This window comes from Platalea leucorodia, assembly GCF_965183815.1.
Source record: "Platalea leucorodia genome assembly, chromosome: 8".
In the NCBI taxonomy this organism is placed as follows: Eukaryota; Metazoa; Chordata; class Aves; order Pelecaniformes; family Threskiornithidae; genus Platalea; species Platalea leucorodia.
The window spans coordinates 46,065,920-46,088,366 of record NC_138830.1 but is presented as its reverse complement, the minus strand read 5'-3'; the positions used below and the strand labels follow the sequence as shown (position 1 = coordinate 46,088,366).

The window sequence follows — 22,447 nt, the reverse complement described above, 5'->3', positions numbered from 1 at the left end:
AGAGCAGGGAAACAACGCATTCAGGTCACAGAGCAGAGCTCCCCTCTCTCTTTCTTTAGCTGGTATTTCAAGCTTCTGGGTGTTTTCTTTTGCTGCTGTATAGCAGTTACTGGCCGCGTGAACTGGCCTATGAATTGTTGGTTTCTTCGGGTAGCTTATAATTTTGAGGCAAGAAAAAGGCAGCTCAAGTTCTGAAGAAATCTGTGTGAATAGGAGCAACATTCAGCAGAGTGGGGCAAGTCCAAGGACTGGCGTTGGCTACAGCAGGCCATGCCTGAAGGCTGTTGTTAAACACCACCTCCATTTCAAAATGCAAGTGGAAAGCGTCTCTTGCAGGGATTATAGCAGCACGGCACGTTAAATGGGTTTTTTGAGCAACTATTTATTTAGGGGAGCTCTGTTGTAAAAGACAGCAATCCCTGTGAAAGGGTTTATTTCCATTATACAGCTTTCAGCTTCGAGGGCTCTGATGGTTTCTTATACAAGAAGCCGCCCCCTGAGGCGATGGTTACGAACCCCCTCCCCAGTTTCGGACGCGGCTGCAGAGCGTTCCCAGTGAGCACCACCCCTCAGGTGCCACGGGGCCCAGCTCCCGGCCCGCGCCGGGGCCCTTCCCCTGCCAGATCGGTGCCTGAGCAGGGGAGCAGCCTGCGGGGGCAGCAGCGGCCTGTCAGTGCCCGCGGGGCCCGAGGGGAGCCCCGCTCCCCTCACAGCGGCGGCCGGGAGGAGGTTCCCGCCGCCGGCTCCCCGCGCTGAGGCGGCGCCGCCGCGCCCCTCCGCAGCGGCCCGGCCCCGCCGTCACATGACAGGCGAAGTCCGGCGAGGCAACATGGCCGCGGCGGCGGGGTAAGCATCGCTCCGCGGCCGCGCTACCGCCGCCGCTCCCCGCGCCTCACGGGCCCGCCGGGCCCTGCGCCCCGGCCTGCGGCGAGGCTGCGCGTCCTCCCGGCTCCCCCGCCCCGCTCCCCCCGCGGGGTGCTGCGCGGCGGCCCGGCTCTGCGAGGCTGGCGGGGGTCTCGCTGAGGGGCCCGGGTGGGTCGGGGTGCGGGAGGGCGGCGGTGGCCCCGTCAGGCTGGGGAGGGCCGGGCCGGGCCGGGCCTGGTGGCAGGCTGTAGGCTGTCGCCGTGCAGCCTGCAGGGGAGGCCGGGCTGCCTGCGCTGGGGAGGGGGCTCCCTGAAATGGAAGCAGGTTTTGGGTGGGACGGCGAGAGAGCTGTGGGGGGTCCCACGGGCACCCCGGCGGCCTCTCAGGTTACCGCCGGGTCGGGTCGGCTCAGCAGTGCCTCCCCCGAGCCATGGGTTATCCTTTAAGTTGCATTAGATTTGGGAAATCAGCCTTAAAGGCAGCTGTGGATTACTTAGCGCAAGGTCTCTCCCGCATTTTATAGCTAAATTCAGCTATTTCTTCCAGTGCTTTAGGAAGATGCTGTTAAAAATGTATCAAAATGAGGGGGGAACTTTTCATAGTCGCCAAAAAGAGGTCATGCTGGGGCTTGGCTCTGACTCCTTCGTCTTTGGGTGGGGATTGCTCCCCTGTGAGGTCCTCTCCTGCCCCTCGTTCCCCCAGCGCTGACCCGGCGTTCCCTGTGCTGGACGCTGCTGCCGGCCCCGCTGATAGCAAGGTTGTGCTATCAGGAGCACTGAGTTGGCCGTGAAGAAAACGTCCAGTTTGCGCCTTAAACAGCAGTAGTCGCTTCTAGTGTTTCCCTTGCGTCACTGATTTGCTCGTGCTGCTGTTAGCATAGGCCTCTTGCGCTTCACATATTTGGTGTGGAAACAGCGTTAAAAATTGGCTAGGCTTCAAGCTGGTGTTGATGACTCTGTTGGTCAAAACAAACAAATAAATAAGGCCTGGTCAACAAACAAATGATAACTTCTAGAAAAGTAGTTTCGGTGGTTTCTCATCTTCATTGAAATCTGGATCCTGTCTGTGTGACCTCAGTAGAACAGAAATGGCAGTCTGTGAATTGTCTTCTGAAAAAACAGACGCACAAAAGGTTAACGGAAAAATGGTGGGAAAACCAGAAATAAAATGGGATTTTTGGTTACCAGTGTGTTCTGGTGGTTACATCAAAGCAAATCCAAAATGTTAGATGGATCATACAGTAACAAAATATAAGCTTTCAAAAAATATAAAACTTCTGAAACAAGCATTGAAAATCAACAGTTCCAGGCAAAAGAAAAATATCCTTTAAAGAAACAGATGTAGTTTAATGTTCCTAGCTACATTTAACTTCCAGTATAATAAAATAAAAGAACTCTTGTGTGGGCTTGGGCCTAAGTGATCATAAAAATTGTGTGTGACAGCCAGCAGAGAAACTGTCAGCTACTGTGGGAGGCCTTTACCAGACCAAGCAATAGCTGAATTCTGGTACCAGACTAGAGAAAATGAGGAAGCTCAGCTTCACTTGTCCTGTCCTGGTCTTGCAAGTAGTCGCTTCTGACACTGACTAATGCTTATTTGCAAAAGCTTGCATAGCTTCAAAGAGGCGTGTACCACAAAGCAGTGCTTGCATTAGATATGCTTCATTATTAAACATGTAACTCTACATGAGAGTTTTGAGTTGAGTCTGTGGCTGGAGATGCCAGAGTCTGTGCACTAACAGAAGAAACACACCTTGAAGGACCAGCTAATGTATTGTACTAATTAAATATTGATATTTGTGTGTCTTGTGTGATATAAACTGAGTGATTAGAGCTCATGGACCAAAATTGTAATTCCCTCTCTAAAAAGAACTTTATGGTAGTATTGTTAGGGGGCAAATAACAGACAGTTTTTATGCTGGTTACGCTGTAATTGCGTCTGTATTTATGGGGTTGATACGCATGTGAGGCAGTTATATATGTGTACCCACTCAACTTACTACAAGTGACATAGCGATGGTTTCTTATATTTGAAACTGAAAAAGTGCTAAATCATAGTCGTGGCATAGGCAGTACTGCGTAGTCACAGGGATTTGTAACAGTTGGGCTGGAAGGAAAAAAAAAAACAAGCCAGTCATAACCTACTTAGCTGCCATGTATTTCTTACTAACAAAGCAACAGTCACAACAGAGCGATGGTCACACAGCAAGTCCTGTGTGTGAAGACTTTTCTTGTGATCTTGAGTACTGTGAGAGTTCTCTTCCCAAATCATTATTTGCAATAGAAAGCCAGGTGTACAGCCGTACTCTTCTTTTGTAAGACTTAAATTCCTCTGTCAGTGCTGGTCTCTGAAAAGAGCTCTCCGCATAAGTTGTGGAAAGCTCGTGCTGGGCTCACACGTGTGGAGTGACCCAGCTTCTGCAGGAAAAGCAGCACCTGTGGGTGTCTTGCCAAGTCCTTAGTCCATCTGTGAGGGTGCTGTCAGTTCGGTATCTGAGTGCTTGCAGGAGGGAAGAGAGAACAAAGGGTGTGGAGGAAGCAAACTTAGAGAAGTTGAGTCCTCTCTGAAAGCTAGCTGGTTTTCTCTGCAGAATTTTAGTTGTGAAGGGAGGTCTGTTGCCTGGCAAGCTCATACAGTCTGAGGCATGAATTAATATGTGAGTGCTCAGCAGAGAACCTGAGGAACAGAGCAATATTTGCAACACCACTCAGCCCAGCCCTCCTGCATCTGCAGCCCTTGCTGCAGGGTCCAGCATGCTCAGCTGCTGGGACTGTTACAGCAGCCTTAAAATAGAGACCAAGGCCATGCCTGTGAGAAAACCGTGCAAGTCTAAAACAACTGTACAGGGCCAAATTCTGCTGTTGATGAATATTGTGGCATCAAATCCAAGCAGGGAAAGCGGGCTCTATTATATCTAAGGAAGAACACAGTTTGGCCACGGGCTTAGATAAAATGTGCAGAAGAACCATAATTTTGCATCAGAATGCATTTCAGCTTCAGTGTTAAGATGCCAGTAAAAGACATTCTTAAAGTGGCTTACTAAGACTACCAGTCAAAATTGCTGCCTGACATCATTATTTCTCCTTGAGTCTCATTTTGGTTGTCTAAGATTTTAAGTGCAATAAAAGCGTTAATAGTAAACTTAATGGAGATGAAAATGTGCCTTTGTAGCAGCTTCCTATGAACTCCAGGGTGTAGGAACAGGCCTGGAGAAGGAGGGAGGTCAGAGTCCTTGTTTTTCTTTTTTTTTCTTTTTTTTTTTTTTTAAATCACAGTAAAAAAAAAACTTGTGAAGAGGGTAAAATTACAACGAAGGTGACTTTTTTTCCTTCCTTTGAAGCAAAGCATAAGACAGGTTGTGCTACCACCTCTGCCTTTTTTTTGGTTTTGTGTTTTTTTATCAGCAGATACAAAGATCTGAGAGCAACCTATGGCATCAGGGTATCTGATGATGTTCTCTCTTCCCTTTTATACTTGTAATAAGGTGAGCATATGATTCTGGGCCCCTGCATGGAGTTACTCCAGGGGGTGATATTGCTTGGATAACAGTGGACATGGTTTAGTGGTGGACTTGGCAGTGATAGGTTAACGGTTGGACTCGATGATCTTAAGGGTCTTTTCCAACCTTAACGATTCCATGATTCTATGAACAGTGTTTTCAACCTCTTGTGCATTGCTGAGTTGCCGAGCCACAGCTTTGCATCCAAAAAGCCTTGCCCATATTTAGTTTAAGGTTTGTCACCTGATGTAAAACTTTCAGGAGCTTTGGCTAGGATTGTATGAACTTGCTTCATTCTTCCTACAGGCATGGGTACCCCAAAATTAAAGCTTATGCTATGCTTCCACGCTGTGCTGATGGGCTGCATTAGGTGGTCGGCAGCCCTTGTAATGGTCACCTGCCATGGTGCTGGGTTATCGGGTGGGTGGGGGAAGTAATAAAAAGAAACACATTTGGGTTTTGTGCACCATCAGCTGAACTCCTAGGCAGATAGTTTGAAAATTCGATTAGCAAGAGCAGTCTTTCACCTTCTAAAATTAATTACACTGTTATATCAAGTAGTTATAAACAAGTAAAATAAAATATTTTATTAGCTCTTTTATGCTGTGTCTGCAGTAAGAAATTATAGGGTTTACATTTCTGATGCTGATAAAGTCTTTCAGGAGGTTACTTTATGCAGCTATAAATCAAAGGTTACGTTTCAGATTGCCTATGAAAACTATATAATAATTAAGATGTGGAGCTCTGCTTCTCTAAGGTTAAGTCCGTTCGTGGTTAATTTCTTGTCACTTTAACATAGTAACAATTTAACTGCACCTTTCTGTCATCTCCTCTAGAAGCATATCTGATAGAAAATGACCATCTAGCCAGTCAGTCTTCAGTAAGCTGAGAGAAGCTGAGGTAGAGGGACAAACTGAACTTAAATCATAGGATTTTTTTGATAAAACAGTATTCATCTGTGATACTGAAGCTCCAAAGTACACCTTTGCTATATTAAACATAAAAAAAAAAAAAAGGGAATGCTCTTAGATTCTTCCCTCCTCATCTAATTTAAAAAAAAAAATCCTACAACAAGCTACTGTGCTCTTACTGGTAAAGCTCCAAAAAGTGCAGGTATGGACCTATAGCAAATGTGAATGAATCAGCCGTATATTGTTGTAGTACTTTAAATTACTTAATAACCAGTTTATTTTAAGAAGGAGTTCTCTACTTTTAAACTGTATTCTCCCAGTTGCGCCTGTGTTGAGTACAGTCTTTCAGAAACTTTCCAGGCTGTCTCAGCACATTTGTGCTGCCTTAGGGGCAGGTGGTGATGTATAGCAGGAGGTCAGTGGTACCCGGAGCATGCTCCCGCGGCCACATGTATGAGTTCAGTCACGTGCTGATGCCGCTTGTATGCATGCAACAATAAACATACATACACAGAAAAGAAATTTGCAGATACTGTGTGAGTATGGGAAATGCTGTTGTCCTGCATCTGCTGTCATCTTTTCTCTCCAGTCCCTGTTTCAGCTACTGAACATTTCCCAGAAGGACTTGCTGAAGTTTGCCAGACTTAGTGTAACCTTCCACTTCTGTTTTCAGTAACTCAGAACTCCTTTCCTTCTGTCCTGTTTTGCCTTTACTTAGCTGACCTAGGCTGTTGTCGCTTTCTGCATCTACTTTTCGTGTTGCTTTACCTAAAGGAATGTAACAAGTGACATGTGACAAGGCCACAGCTGCAGCCAGCCCTGTCTCCTGTTGCCATCTTTTTCTTTTGGTACTCGTATGAGCAATGTTTGATCGTCACTCGAGAGCGATGCTTGTATACAGCATCTCTTCCCCTTGAGCGATTAGCATCTTGTTTGTAGAGCTGAACTAAACTAAACTTCCTTTTCTGTTCTAGACTAAAGTAACAAACAGTGTGCATCTGAATCGTGCTAACCACTGTCTTTGTCTTCCATTAATTGTCAATTAAAAAAATCTTTTCCAGACCCTCCTTTTGGCTGGGGAATGAGACCTTGAAAGTGCCTGTAGCGCTCTTTGCCTTGAATAGAAGACGACTGTGTGATCGCCTGAGACAGAATAAGGATGTCCAGAAGAATTCGGTTGTTCTGCTGCAGGGTGGAGAAGAAACCCAGAGATACTGTACTGATACTGGTATTGTGTTTCGCCAGGTAAGAGCTGAACCAAAACTTCAAATCAAATTAAGAAACTCTCTTCAACTGCATGAATTTTTAAACGATTTTTAATTACTTTCCCTTTACCTCTTGTGTGCACATTGCTTCACTTAAATAAATTGGCTTCTTTATAACATTGCCTCTTGAGCTTCGAGTTACTCTCTCTCTCAGTACTTTAGTATGCAGGCTCATTATCTGGTTTAAAGGGCCTAAACCTGTTCAAGGGCCTGTTGGCTATCAGTGTTTAATGTAATATTAAAGACAGCAATGGAATATTTCTTAGTTTTTTCGGTCTTGTCTGTGACCCAAAAAATAACCTTTTTTTCTGTAGGGAAACATGTTACGGTGGACCTAAACTGAAACAATTCATAGGAAAGTGTATTTCAAGCTTTCATAAATAGTATATACCACAAAGCAGGATATATCTTAGAATTTACAACATGTCTTCTCAAATTAGACTCTTCCTTAAGTACCCACGTGTTCTTCTGTCACAAATAGGACTTAATAAGTTGTTAATGTTATGCCAAACGCATTCTGAGTCTTTGGGGAAGATGGCATAACAGAACTCTGAGTACGCATACCCCATACTTTGCATGGCTGCTACAGTACTTTGTTTTGTAAATCTAATTGAGCTGTTGTATGTTATGAAGAAACAAAACCAATAAATTCTAATCTAGATAGCGCATATCTTAATGTAGTTATTGGTCAGTTTTTAGAGGAGATGCACCTTTCAGGGTATCAGGGCATATGTCTGTCCTTACCAAAATTAATCTCTGTATTTTAAGGTGTTTTGCTGTTCGCTTGCTTGTTCTTACAATAACTCTTGGCTAAAGACTGTTCCTAGTGCAGCTTCCTCTTCTCTGGGGGAGGTTGGGTCTTCATGTCAGCACTTGGCCGTCGCAATCCAATGAATCTGCGCTCTGCTTTTGCTTTGTCTCCTGTGACATGATTGTTTCTTCCTGATACTACATTCCCTAATTCTAGATTGGAAGAATGTATTTTATTGTGTGGTGTATGTTTATTGTGCTGAGTTGACCTGTTTATTTATTATGGTAGCTTATTAATCTCTGATCCTTTCCAGTTGCCAACAGAGGGATTTGTATTATTGTAACCTAAAACTAAGTCTGAAAAGCTTTAGACCTAAACCACTTTCCCCCCTCTAAAAGCAAGAGAGATCTTTTTCAGACACGTGGAAGTATGAATTAGCATGTGCTGTAGTGTGTGTTTAGAGCTGGTAAAGTGAGGGTTTTCTTTTAAGAATATATTTTGTCTTAACCTAGGAATCTTACTTTCACTGGACTTTTGGAGTAACTGAAGCAGGCTGCTTTGGAGCAGTAGATGTTGATACTGGAAGATCCATGCTTTTTGTTCCACAACTCCCTGAAAGCTATGCGGTTTGGATGGGAAAGTAAGATGTATCTTTTAACTGTGTTCCGATGTATCTGAGTACTTCATATAATGTAACTGTCTGTAGAGCTGGAGTGCTATCTCATTTTAATCAGATTCCACCAAATCATTAAGTCTGAATTGTAGTGATATGTACATACAATGATACAAGACGTGATCAATTGGTATTGATAATAGGATATCAAATGATCCACCACTGTTTGGTAGAGAATACCTTTAGAATTGGAACCCATGGATCTCATGGTATCCATGAAAGGACGCTGAACCGCAACGAAAAGTAGAAGTCTTGGGTTAAGACCAAACAAGTTAAAGAGTAAAGCAGGCTTTTTCAAGTTGCTTTACCAGTTTGCAGCTGCCTTAGCTAATGAAGCTTTTTGAATGGCAGAAGATAGTTTAGCCTCTTTGATACATCTTTTGATATGAACTGACAGACTGGAGAATGCGATTTTAATTCTGTCCTGTGAGTATGCCATAAACATCTCTCTCTCTATCCACATGGGTAGTAAATATTGCTCAGTGCCATAGTAGTGTAGGAATTGATTTATTTATGTGTTCATTTCTTTTCTCAGTCTTAATTGTATTTATACCCTCTAACAAACTGTAAGTTTTTTTGTTGTCTACGTTGTCTCAGAACATTGGATTACTTCTAATTTAATATTTTGAGCTCAGGTTGCTTTGCTTCTAATTGAAGCTATCACTTATAGTTTAATGCTAATTTTGGGAAAAGGAAGACAATCACATCCAATCCCATATGCTGAACTGTGCCAGACCATATGGTAGGGCATGGCTGCTGTCTTCTCAGAGAGTTTATATGAATATCACTGTCCTAGACCTGCCTGGGAACTGAAATTGTTTGTGATAGCATAAAAATGTGGATACTGCTGTCTGAAATATTTCAGCTGTGAGAGTTGCACCTGTCTGGGAGGGTAGGTTCTGTTTAACCCCCACGTGTACTCTCTAAAGTCTGTTCCCTAGTGGTGCTTGTTCCCATTTATAGACAAACCTTTTTCCTCCCCCTAAGTTCTCTTCTGTTAGTTCAAGTCAGCTATTTCATACCCACGCTGATAGTGCCTAATCTGAAAAGGTGTAAAAATATTATTGAAATTGCACAGTCTCATTTCGCATTTTCAAACGAAATATTGTGGTGTTTATAAATGGTGGCCCTTTTGATTTGTTTGTGCAGCACTCATTGTTGGTTCATTTACAGAATTACAAGTCTGGTTAAAAGTGGTTTATTGTCGTTGTGTCTTCTCGTAGAGTATAACAAATTGTCTTTATCACAGCATCCTTGTTTTCTAAATTCTCCTCCTTACCTTTCCTGAATCCCTCTGTTTGAATCTTTGTTTTCTCTTCTGTCAGCCGTGGTCATGTACTTCTTCTGCTTGTCAGAAGGAGGATGGATGAATAACTCACTTGTGAGTCAGTAGCAGTTCTGCTTCATAAGTTGGTTGGCAGGGGGTACTGCACACAGCTAGGGATTGTGTTCCTTCCCAGAAGACTCAATTTTAAGTAAAAATTAGCACTGAAAGAAAAACACAAATAAGTTTGCCTTCTATCCGCTGCTGTTTTTATCTACTATAGTTTGCCTTGGAAGTGCTTGTTTCTGTGCATGTGGAAGGCACTATCTACCCACTGAAGAACCATTCATTTAACATCAGTGAAGCACAAATCAATTCAATGCCTTGTACGATATTTGCAAGGTTGGTATTTTACAGAGGTCTACAGCTGGTCATCTAGTTCATAGCACAGGGTGCAGTTGCTTTGCCTGGTGTTTATATTGCTTGCTATTTAAGAGTTTAGGCAGAAATGCATAGATTCTCTGAAAATTAGTGCAGAAGGCTCTTTACTACTACTGTATTACCAAATGTATTGTTTGATGTACTGTTGTGCTTTTACTTCTGAAGGACACATATTTGAGTTGTTTTTGAAATGTAGCTTAGGTGATGTGGCAGTCAGAAGGGTTAATGTTTTTGCCTTGAAGTAATGCAAAAGTGGGGCTTCTTGGCTTCTTTCATATTGCAGTCTTAGTTTGGCCAAAACCAGTAAGTGTCTGAGAGCATTTGCTTGGAAATGAGCAGACTATTAGTTTACAAATGAGACCACGAACATTGTAATTATTTTAGTCTCACCAACTGCACTTGTTTTTATGAAGAGTTTTGCATGCTGAGATGGTGCCTGGGGACTCTGCAGGACAGGTGAACATGGAGATGATGAATGCACCACCCTGGGCTGTGGTCTGCCAAGGACCCAGCACTACGTAGTACCAGTGTTGAGGGTGACTACCACTTCTTTGGAAGCGTTACTCATCTTGTACAACTTCTTGCTGAATGTGTATGCTCTAAAGATTTGTAAATAGCTGTAAGGCTACCTTTCAGAAGTCCTTCAAGCCAAAATAACTGCTCCAGTTTTAAAAGGGAGGAGAGATTTAATTTAACTCACAGACTATGGACATTCTCAAAAAAACCCACAACCTCCTAAGGTGGCAATCGCAAAATTCTTAGGAGGGTAGTTGTAGGGCTGGTGGCCCTACTTTCATGTTGGGAAGGGACTGCAACAACAGTTGCTCTTTAAATTATGAGCATGGGCATTTCTCCAAATCTTGGGCTAGCCCATTTCTTGTTGGCTAGGAAAATCTTTTCAACTAAGAGAACCACTTTGCCTATCTCTTGATCTGTACCTGTGCCCCCTGCCCCTCCTGTTGTTTGTAAGGCAGAAACAAAGATTCTCACAGTTAGGCTTTTGCTCTCCTGAAGTATTTTTCTGTTCTTACTTTTGGAGGAAGAGGTTAAGAAATGAATCTGGTAATATAAGACTGTAAAGGCTTCAGAAGCGTAACTGTGTTGTAAACGCCTCTCTTTCTCAGCGTGGTCTTCCTAGTCAAGTTTGTGGTGCAAAGCTGTTAGCAATCATTTCTGTTCCTAGGAAGCATTAAGTTGGTATGGCTGCATGTCTTGCACAGAGACTTCAGTTTCACTAATTAATGCTGCACCTGCCATTTACCTCCTTAATTATAAATGACAGAACTAGTCAGTGTGCTGATTAAAGATATTTTATAAAGTAAAACATACTGTACAGCAGCTGCTTTATGTGGAGTGGATGCCAAAATAACTTAATTGCCTTGCCACGTAAAGAGTGTTTTTAATGGAAAACAAAAATATTTAACGCTTTCATGCTCTAACTTTAGAAATACATATTCAGTGGGACAGAGCAATATTTATGTGCAATTGCCTGTGTTTCTTTGAAGCCTTGCTGGCTGATTGGTAAGTATAACAACATTAACTTAGTGTTGCATACACTGTAAGTAACGTTTTTCTGTGAATTTGATTGGAAGCTATCTGTATTTGCAAAGTTGAGCCTTGGTGTGGCACTTTGGAGCTGTAATAAAGCACAATGAAATGCTTTGCAAATGTTAATAATTTCTCAGTGACTTAATGAGGAAGCTTTTTAAACATTGTCGGCATTTTCTAAGTAGGCTACAACCAAAATCAACCTTTGGTTTTGGTGATTAAACTTGACTGACTTCAGCAAAGTTGAGAAGTTTTACTGCCTTTGGAAAAAAGTGCAGAAGTACGTGGTTGGGTTTTTTTGTTTGTTTGCTTTTTTTTCCCCCAAACACTTTTGTAAAAAAAAAAAAGAGCTTTTTAGGCTACTTAGGCTTCTACCTTTTTTTTTTCCATATAGGCTGTATGTGACCATGAAAATTAGAAGCTAAGAAATTGCTTTCTTGATCTCTTTTTCTTAATGGGGATTGGTGAAATTTTGTGGCATTTGTATTTTGAATAATTGTGGGTATTAAATTGTACAGCATGGTCTATTTATTTGACTGTGCCATGGTGGCTGAGACTGGTGCATTAATTAGCCCTAGGCTTGGCTACAAAAAGGCAAGGTCTGTAGTAAGCCCATTCTATGCATGTAGTAGCATGGTAGTGGAGTGCATGTGGGTGCTGTAGGGAACAAACTCTAAATCACCTTAATTGCTCTTCTTGATGTAGCTTTTGCAGGAATGAAGGACATTTTCTAGATGAGTTTTATTGATGTGGTGCATACAGGTCCTCTTCTCCATAGCGTGCTCTGGAGCTGTGTATTCAGATAGCATACTCTAGAAGGGTCTTTGGTTTTACCTTCTGCTGTATCATCCCCTGGTATTTTTTTAAAGATATTTTTTCTCTAAAATGAAATATGTTTAGTGTTTTCTTTTTCCAAGTCTGTCAGTTTGATCTCTTCCTGCCATTCATCGCTTCCCCCTACCCACTGAACCTTTATTTTGCTGTTTTTTAAAAAAAAATTCCATTTTTAATCACTTTAGGTCATTTTATTGCTCTTTTGTACCAACTGGCAATGGCAATTTATCTGCAAAGTTTGTTACCACCTGCAAATGCCATCTGTGGATCTCATGAACGTATTCAGTCCTGCTTCTGTTTCTAAGTAGCATCAGAACTAATGTCAGTCTTTGCAGTGTCCCCCTAATCAAGACTTGCAGTCCATTGCTGTTTATCACTTTAACTTCTGAGAACATCAGTCTAAATTGATATAGCACTTTTCAGTGTGGTAGTTGGAGGGTTTCCCAGCCCTTGAAAAGCTCATCTTTCTATGTATTTATTTATTTATTTTTATTTTCTGCTTTAGGCTTTTCGCTTTTTTATTATGACTAGTCATTGGGTTTCAGGTCACATTATAGTGTTCCTGTCTAAGCCAATTTGAGTTGATTTTGGAGAGTAACATTCTTGAGAGAGATTTTTATCAAATATTTTACTGTTATTCAGATAGTACATCTGTTGCTTTACCCTTCATCCGATCCTTTCAAAACTGTTCAATAAAGCTGGTTGCTCTTGCTTGACGAGACTTACTTGTGCAATTCCCCATGCTGCTTGTTTTCCATGGTTCCAGTTCTCTTCATAGTGCAGCGATTTCCATTTGTTGTCTCCCATTCATTTATTATGGTATTTCTCTCTGGATAAAAATTACTTTTACAGAATAATTAGTGTCTGGATTGCTCTTGCCACTTTACTGATGATTGTTTTTCTCTAAACAGTGCTGCTCGGATGCTCTCACTTCTCAGATGATCAGTTCAGTCATTGTCCCGGTATTCTAATTGTCCGCAAGCCTTGCTGGTCCAGAATGAATGTGTGTTGTTTCTATGACTTTTACTTCAGTAATTATTTTTATAAATCTTTGCTTTCTAGCTGCTTAAGTTTCCTTATATTTCTTGTTGAGAATGTTTTAAACAATAATAGTAATTTATATCAGTCCATTGATTTGCAGTCTCTACCAGCGTACACCTTTAACTGGATGCACAAGTTGGTGATTTAGTAAGTGTTAAAGTGCTTCTTTTTCCTCTCCTCTTTTTGACTCGGGTGTATTGAGAAATAGAACCTGCACTAAGTAAATCTGCTTGACAATGCTGCACCAGTATTTTTTAATATCCTGATGTGGCTTCAAACCACAGCATGAGAAAGTTAAGTCTTGCCTACGCATGTTTCATTCCTGTGGTACGACAGGGAATGTTGATAACCCCCACCAGGCATTTCTTATTTTATACTTTATTTAATGCACTAGCAGAAGTATCAAGCTCAGTGATATAAACTCCTGATAACATTTTGAAATATCAAAGAACCCAAGTTTTCTTTTGATCAGGCGTGCCATGTGTTTTTCCTCCAAGGACTCGGCTGCTGCTGGTAGGAAGGTAAGCTGCAGCAAAAGAAATGCCCGTGAGGATTTTCCAGCAGTGCTCCAACAAGGCTCTGCACATCCACGCTGCCTTCTGCCGTGCAGCTGCCCAGTTCGAGTGCAGAGCGCTCTGCTTCTTGTCGGCCTGGATTTGAGAAGGCGCTTCAGTGAAAAAACTCTCAAGTCAAATACCTACAGTGGTGCCTCTGTTCTTGCACTTCTAAAATTCCACGGTCTCAGCTCTTGATATTAACTGTCGTCTTTAGTTTTTTTTATTCCTTGCAACCCATGCTGTGTCTGTCTGTACACTTATGAAGGACTCTGTGAAAGAGCATTGTCTGTGTTGAGAAACGTACAAAGCAGAAAAAACAAACCCAACTGTTTTGTTAAAACAGGATAGGGAAAAGTGTAATCAACATTAATGCTTCTTAAGAGCTAAATGTGAGTGAAAAACAGACAGAATTGTGTTTTACTTGCTGTGTACCCCTTTGCCTGTGTCCTTGCTGGAGCTCTGGGTGTCAGAACGCTTGACCTTGACCCTGCTCCTGGGGGATGCCAGTTAATTTTTTTGTCTTACAGGGGCAACGTGGCATAGTGGATCGGGCACTGTTTGCATGGGTACATTCTGCCTTTTCTTTGTGCCCGATGAGTTGTGGCAAGTTCCTTTAATTTCTTTGTGGTTTAGTTTTCTTTACAAGTTACAAGATGGGAATACTATCGTCCCCTTCTTAAAACTGTTCAGGTCATCTTAATGCTGCAGTAAACATCAGTACTGCTTCCTTTCATGCTATTACTGAATAATATGGGAGTTGCGGGACACGCTGCACACGTTCCAGAGCTGCTTGTAGTGCTTTTATGTGTGGGACATAAAATATTGCTTGTTTTCCCCCAATATAGGCGTTTTTCCAAAGTAAAAGCAGAACATCTGCTACTGACAGATTCACTATGTAACTTTCTCAGTTAAGAAGCATGAATTGAGACCAGTGTTTGAGTGGAACACTGTTACTATATGGTGACCCAGAAATTACACTTACCCTCTTAACCACTGCAATTCTTTTTGTGCCTTTTTGGGGGAGGAGAACTTTCTAATGAGTGTTTGTCAGCAGTGTTATGCTACAAAAAATCTTTCAGGGATTTCAGTGTATAAACATTTCCTTTGTTACAGTTTTTTCTCTACTAGTATAGAGCCCTTCTCTCCAAGGAAGAATTTCATTTGCAGAAAGAAATAAAGCAAAGATTACCAATTGCAAGTTTTCTGTGTTTTTGGTTTTTTGGGTAGTTCTTGATAGTATCTCTTAAATGTCTAATTGAGGCACTGCCTCTTGAGGTAGAATTGTAGAAAACCTAAAGAACTTTTCATCTTTTGGGAATGCTTGTGGTGGCAATAGCTGAGCTGGAGAAGTCAGCCTGTATATTTGAAGTAGATGAAATAGGTAGTTCATAGCTTGGCTTTTATTAGGAAGAACTGTGACAATCATCTCCTCAATACTTTATTTCTGATTTCTTAAGTCCAACAGTCTGTATGTTGCTCACAGTTATTCTGCTTGTGCATAATCTGTGTGTAGCACTGGGAAGTCCAGTGCCATATACCCACCATCCGGTGCCCAGCGTCATGCATATGGATTCTACTATTCTGTCCCTCTGCTAGACGTGGCTTCAGTTACAGCCCTGGTTACCTTTTCCACTCAAATCAGTTTGAGTCTTCATCTTTAGTTCAGTTTCTTCTAAATTCTGTGATTTTCTCAAAATCCATCTTGCTCTGGACTGTACCAAAAGGAGCAAGGAGTCTGAGTTTATGTGTATGCAGGTATTTCTGTCTTTCAAAGGATACAACAGAAATCTAGAGAAATGTGGAAAGGGAGTGACATTAAAAACATTGCTGGAGGCTGCCTGTGATACCAGTAAGCTTGTTAGTGCTGTTTTGTTTTAAATCTAGCTTGATGCCTTTTAATCTTCTTGTTTGGGATAGTGAAATTCCTTTTGGTTATATAGGTGATGGCAATTTTTGGACAAAGTCAGGAACATCTGCTGGTATCTTGTAGAGCCTCCTGTGTTGTTCTTTCCAGCAGTTCTCCATACCCTCTTGTTTGGTTAATGCTTTGCCATCTGTTAACTTGATGATATTGTAATGAGGAGGGAGTTTATTGGTGCATCTCTCACAGCGTTAAAACACTGCTTTTGTATCCCTTTCCCTCCTTCAGCTCTACATGCTTTGCTGTTGTATTTCTATTCATCTGGTTTAATTTTTGCCAAGGTTCTTATTCTTTGTATGCAGCCTCACTGAAACTTTTACTCTGCTTTAAGCTCATTTTAGCAAGGCCTGAGAAATGAGTTGTTGACTCTGTGGAACTTCAGTTGCTGAAGACTACGCTTGTCCAATTTACTCCTTGCATGTGTGTTTCCTTTCACGTAAGTGAGGAAAAATGCAATGTAACTCGTGCAATGCCTTGCTGGCAGTAAATGTGTGCATGCTCCAGTGCCACGTACAGGCTCTATGTGCAGGCTGATGTAGGCATTTACTTTGCTTAGTAGAGACTATTTGCTCTAGACAAAGTGAATTTGCCATAAAGTGGTGGTTTATATCTGTTATTCTCAATGTGAAAGTTAGGGTGGAATGGAGGAAGCAATACTGTTCTGTACCCGTAAAACAGAAAGCTTTACTGTGAAGTTTGCTAGTTTTAGCTTTTCTGTCTCACTGCATCAAGAATCTTCCTCTTCTGATTCTGTGATATGAGCTTGGACAATTTTTCACGCATTTTAGGCAATAATACTTGTAGGACCTTTTAAGAGAGCACTGTACCCTGAACATTATAGTGTAGAAACCCTTTTGCTTTAGACTTTGTAATGAATAGTGTCTTTGATATTTGCCTGTTGTGTTACTGTTCCGACTATGTTAATTCTTACTTTTAATTACTGCTTTTAAGAACATCACTTTCTGGTAACTGTGGATCTGAAAAGCAGATCTTGTAGTGGACAAGACTTGCGGCTCTGTATTTTAATTGCAGGAGATAGTCTTTAGTATGGCATGTCTTGCTTTGCGTCAGTACTTGCTGTCTTCCTCCCTGACATACTAAGAGATCCTCAAAATGGTTCTTGACTTTCATTGAGAGATTCCTACTGATCCTTTCTAAAAACACATTAACTGAATGCTGATGTTTTTGTTGTTGTTTGGTTTTTTTTTTTTTCTAAAGTCAGATTCAGTGCTTAGAAATTGCAGGTGATTCTCATTTCGTCCTAATACATGCTCACTGATGGCATGTGTGGTCAGACAGCCTGGAATATTGCTTTTTCTGTGCCATGTGGTATTAACTTACTATTTCTTTTCACCAGAGAACGGTTACTTTACATTGGAGCTTATGTTAGGATACACCTATTGCTTTCTTTTATATGTAACAGTGCAGTAAGGCACGCTTCTTTCAGAATAGCTTCAAAACACAAACAGGGCCAGACGTGAAGACTTAAGGAATTCTGTAAAACCATTCAAATCTTAATGTTAAAGGTTTGTTATAAATTGTGTAGGTATAAAGCAACAGAAATGAAGAACTGTTTTTTGTAATGAGTAAGTGGACATAAAACCTATAATACTTATAAGCGTGCTGATGGTTCTCACGTGTCTGCCTATTCTGACAAGCTGATCACAAGAGAACTTAGCTAATGGGGAGCTCTGGACGATCCCAGGTGGATGATAGGACAAGCTTAAGGCAAAGAACTAGTACAACACGAAAGAGAAAGCAAAACTAGCAGTTACAATTCAAACAGCTTCTGCTAGTTAGATGGAAATGGTGCAACTGCCATTTCTACATTGCTATCAAGGTAAATATTCAATAAAATATTTTCATTCTGTATTTGAGAGATACAAAAAATATGGCGATAAACTAGTTTCTGTTCCAGCAGTAAACCTAGAGAAAGTTAAGAAGCTCCTAAAGGTCATGTTTTTATCCAAATATTTTAAAAGAGCTGACCAAGGGTTTCTGCAGGCTGCTGTAAGAATTTGAGTAGGGAAGAGAGAGAGCATGCTGTTCGCAAAATCTAACAGCAGGACATATAACAATATCAGATGTCTGAAAATCAAAGCATCTAGAAGTCAAACTAAAAATGAAATACATGTGCTTATTCTGATCTCTCCTGACTTTTATAATCTGTGAATCGCTTGCAGATATGTTAGGAAATGTAAGGTATGTAAAAGTAGCGCTGAAATTAGGGCAGCCCTATGGAGGGACCTTGCAATTCAGTGGACTTTTTCTTAGACCAAATGTCTGTTAGCAGACTCTTGCAGAACTGGCTGATGCAGTGAATGGTGTGGCTTCTTGGTATTAACAGGGTGCAGAAATCTAAGGCTTTTTGATTAATCTGTGTTGTGGGGAGGGAGAAATCCTATGCAACTTTTAGAGGAGACGATGCAGTCAACTTGCCACACTTCAGGAAGCTTGGGACCTCCTCCTGTTGACTTGCTCTGCTAAAGGTGCTCAAGTCATTTCTGAGGTGTATACGTACATATCTATTTGAGTGTGCATCTGTAATCGTTTAGTAACAAAAGGTAGAACGTTTAGATAATGTTTTGAAATTAGTCCCAACTAGAATTTCTCAAATTTCTGTAATGAACATATCATTAAGGATATTTTTTTCCAACAGGAATAGTTCTACTTTCTAGGCTATGCAGTAAGATAAATAATCTTGAATTAGGAACTCCAACTGAAATGCTGAAGAAAAGCTAAATTGGACTACTTCAGGAAAAGATGAATTTCATTTTAGAGCTGATCCCTTGTAAAAACTAAAAACTGAAAATCTGTCCTAGAAGCATTAAAAATTCAAATACAAAGTGACCAGTAGGAAAAAGTTGTTATGTATATTGAAGATTGTCTGGAAGAACGATTAGATGCAAATGAAAACATATACATATGAATGTATATCAGCAATTCGGTTGCAAATATATTAGCAGTTGGCTTAGATGTGTTTCTTTCAGGAATAGCTATCAGCTGTTATAAATTCTGTTCACAGTTTTTCTTTGGCATTTGTGATTTAGATCCGTGGCATTTGTGATTTAGATCCGTCTCATTTGTACCTCTCTTCTGAATGCAGTTCTGAAAACTAGAACACTCTTTTATCGTGTTGATATTATGAGGCTCTTGCTCCAGAGTCCTTTAGAATACAAAGAAATGTTGCTTAATGGAATTCTTACGGTAATGTCAAATTTGTACAAATCTCTTAAGATTAGCTGTTATGAATTCTTGTGCAATGTAATGAACAGCAGCTTTAAAATGGTTTTAGACAATGAGACCAAGTTTTTATTGGGTTTAAAGTGGAAACACAACATGGTAAATAAAATATTGCAAAAAAATGAGGTTTTAATTTTGTCCAACTATATAAAAGCTTCAAAATATTTTTTGTTGTATTTATAGATAGGCTGTCAGAGCTGTTCATCTTATTGATGGATAGACAAAGGAGTCAGTATTCCATTCCTGTTCGAAGGATCGCGTTGAAGTGAAGCCAGTCGTAATACTGTGGTCTGTCCACGTTGGTGGCAGAATCTGCGCTGGCGTGATTAGGTTGTGATTTGGTGAAGCATCTTGGTTTTTAAACACGCCATCACGTACTGCTGTGAATTTAGTTAAACCAAATGGAAAAGTTTAGAATAAACTTGGAGGTTTTCACTAAGCTGATTGACTGACTGGGATTCCTGGATACTAGTTTTTAATATTATTCTCCCTTGCTCTTTTGCTGGTGGTTTTTGTGTTTGACCAATGTGTAAGAGAAATGAGGTATAGCTAACATGGGGTATTACTTTACTGTCTGACTTAACATTTCACACTGTATTTTTATAATGAAAGTATTGCTGCTCCTCATCCTCTTCTTTTTCCTATTGCTACCTCAGTAGAATTTTGTTTATAATAAAGTTGTCACTTTTTATGATTGAAAGGTGAATCTTCAACATTTGCTGCTTTAATAAAACCTTAGCTGTTAAAATGAGACAGTGCATCAGAATTTGAATCTTCTCTTAAAAATGTAGCTTCACATCTTTACGCCATCTTCAGCATTTCCCAATTGCTATGACAATCTTGAGAGTAAGAAACCAAGTAGGTGAACTAGATTGGGTAGAAGAACATGGAAGAGGGAAGAATTATGTAGGAAGCATCAGCAGAATGTAAACAGCTTTGATGTTTAACCCAAAATAATTCAAGCTTTTTCACTGGGCTGGAAATTGTGATGAATTCTACGTGGTGAACTAGAGACAGTCTCTTGTTTAAGGGATCATTTGGTGGCAAAAAATGAGGACTGTATTGTTGTAAATACATAGAAGTGCTGGACTCTTACGTTTTGTTTATAATGGTCATAAACTATGAGATGCTGGATTTTTGCCTAGCTGCTTGCATACTTGGGCATGATGCAGTTCCAGGAGTTTGGAGTTGCTTATTTCCATTATAAGATAAAATGATGACTCCTGCTATTCTAACAATTCCTAACTACTGACATTTCTAACAAACACTGGTATTTGCTTGGCTGGAGTTATAAAACTGTAGGGAAAGGATATTGAGCCTTTTTAGGGCTGAAGTGCATTATTCTCTGTAGGTTTTTGCTAATTTATGTTGCTAGGAAATCTAAAAATTTTTCCATATTTCCCCCCACCTCCCAGAAGCCTGTAAAAAATAGGCCATTGCTTCTGTTCACATCTGTTTACAAAAGGTTTGGGTTTTTTTTGTTTTTTTTTTTTTTGATAGGTAAGGATAGACATGATTCAATAGTATCTGGGATCATATCTTCCACTTGGGTAATCCTTCTAATTAATTTATGACTTGCTGTGGGTTTTTTTGCATGTAGTCTCTGCAGTGATTAATCAGAATTTTGGAACTGGCAGCCCATAGCAGCATTACAAAAGACAAAGCCAAACCTAAAAATTGTAACCAGTTAACTTATTCTACCTGCCTGAGAGTCATTTGTAGAGAGAAGTACTCATCTTTGTGAAGTATCAGATGTACTTGAAATTACCATAACTGAATATAACTCCTGATTTTCATGACGCCAGTGAGCATTCTGTGGAAGGTACCATTCCCTGTGACAGTGATGGTCAGTGCTAGACTTTATCCTGTTTTGCATTTAAATTGGATAAAAATGAACACTGAGCCCTGTCTCTGCTAAGGAAGTCCACACTGGTACTTTTTTTACAGTAACTACAATGTTGGTGCATAATAATCTTTGATAGATTCCGGCTAAACTGGGGAAAAAAATGAAGAGACTGGAGAGAATATGGACAGGTCTCAGTGAGGATCATCTTTGCTCCTCTTTCTCCCTGAGCTTTTGTTTTGCCTTCTATACTGCTTTTCTATATGTGACAGCACAGAATTTTTCCACTTTAATGTAGACTTCCATGTGCACTTTTTCCTTCCACCTGTATGGTTCTGCAATAGGGTAGGTCTTTGCAGAAATCTTCCCAGTGGGAGAGGTGGCTTCGTCACTGAAGCATCGTGGCTCCCGTGGGATGGGTAGGGAATGGTAGTTTGTGGGAAGTGTGTGTGAATTTATTTTACCATCTAGTCAGAGGTGCTAAACGGCTGAAGAAAAGAAATGGGGCAGAACTTTGAGTGCTTCAGAGAGGAGCTGAGAGGTCTGGCTCTCTGCTTCATACTAAAAGTCTTGCTGTCTTCTGAGCAAGGTAGCAAGAGCAAGACCAGCAAGGAGGTACACATCTGGGAAATGTGGCAGCTTGTCATTAGGTGTGATAGATCTGAAAGTATCTGGAAGATGACCTAGTTTAATAGCGGAGAGAGAGGATTGAGGATTGTGGGAAGCTGCTGTTTTCTTTCTCTCAAAGTAGAGAAGAAATCCTCAACCTTGAAAGGATGATGATCATCCTTTTGAGGATCACTTCCTTTTGAGGATCACTTCCTCAAAAGAGTGATAGTGTACATAACAAGAGATGTTGGAGGGATTACAGCTGGAATGGAATCAATAATGGATTAATATTAACCATAACCAAAGAATTAAATTAGCAGCAGTGTGCTGTAGACCACACAACTATAGGAGGCAACTAACAACAACAACAAAAAAAAATTGAAAAACAGTTTGTGAAAAGAGAGAAGTTTCTTATTGGCATGGTGGAAAATGAGACCTACTCTTACTTAAACTGCATTAAATGAAGTGAATAAAATCCAGCACATTTGTGGGCATACTTTTAAGAAATATTTACTTTACAAGAAAGAGTTCTTGAATTCAAACAATGCAGCTAATTGTAAATAGTGCTTTCAAGGTATTGCTCTAAAGAGCATATATTACCATAAATTACTGTTGGCCATAAATTAGCTGGTTTCACAGTTGAGATTCTTCAGATACCAGATGAATTGGTTGAAACTGTAAAAGAGAACAAAAATGGAAAGTGCTAAATCTGTTTGTGATGTTTCTGGAATATTAAAGTACTTGAATGTGTGAGGAATGAAGGAGGGGAAAAGGAGATGCCTGTAGGAGAAACAGAGCATGCAAAAGTTGGAGGTAAGGGAACTATAAAATACAGGGTATAGAAAGATAAGAGGATATAGTGATTTTTTTTAAATTATATGTGAAATTAGCCAGGGAGAGAAGATAAATGATAATTGCTTTGAAATCTCCAACAGTGATGGGAAGAGTCCACAAAAGGAGCATTGCAAAAGAGAACATATAATGAGATATTTTTGTGTTACTTTTGGAGTAGTACTTTCACAGATAAATAAATTTTTAAAAACCTGTGATTTACTGCTTGAGAACACCATAAACGTTTTCATGTTGTTGTTCATGTCTCAGCCCAGTATTATTTGGACCATAAAGGAATGTAAAATGAAAAACGAGTGCACAAGGTTGAAAGAATGACGTAAATCGGAGCTCT

The 22,447-nt window shown here is 40.5% G+C and overlaps 1 protein-coding gene across 1 annotated transcript in view; it reads left to right on the top strand.

Annotated features, from left to right (window-relative positions):
* Positions 1-802: 802 nt before the first annotated feature.
* PEPD (peptidase D) overlaps positions 803-22,447 on the top strand; it is a gene marked incomplete at its 5' end in the record, with an annotated part of 142,942 nt that continues 121,297 nt past the window's right edge. Inside the window, 3 exons of the mRNA XM_082319613.1 lie at positions 803-846; positions 6,336-6,519; positions 7,803-7,930. Coding sequence (XP_082175739.1) covers positions 803-846; positions 6,336-6,519; positions 7,803-7,930 — 356 coding nt within the window. The remainder of the gene's footprint in view (positions 847-6,335; positions 6,520-7,802; positions 7,931-22,447) is intronic.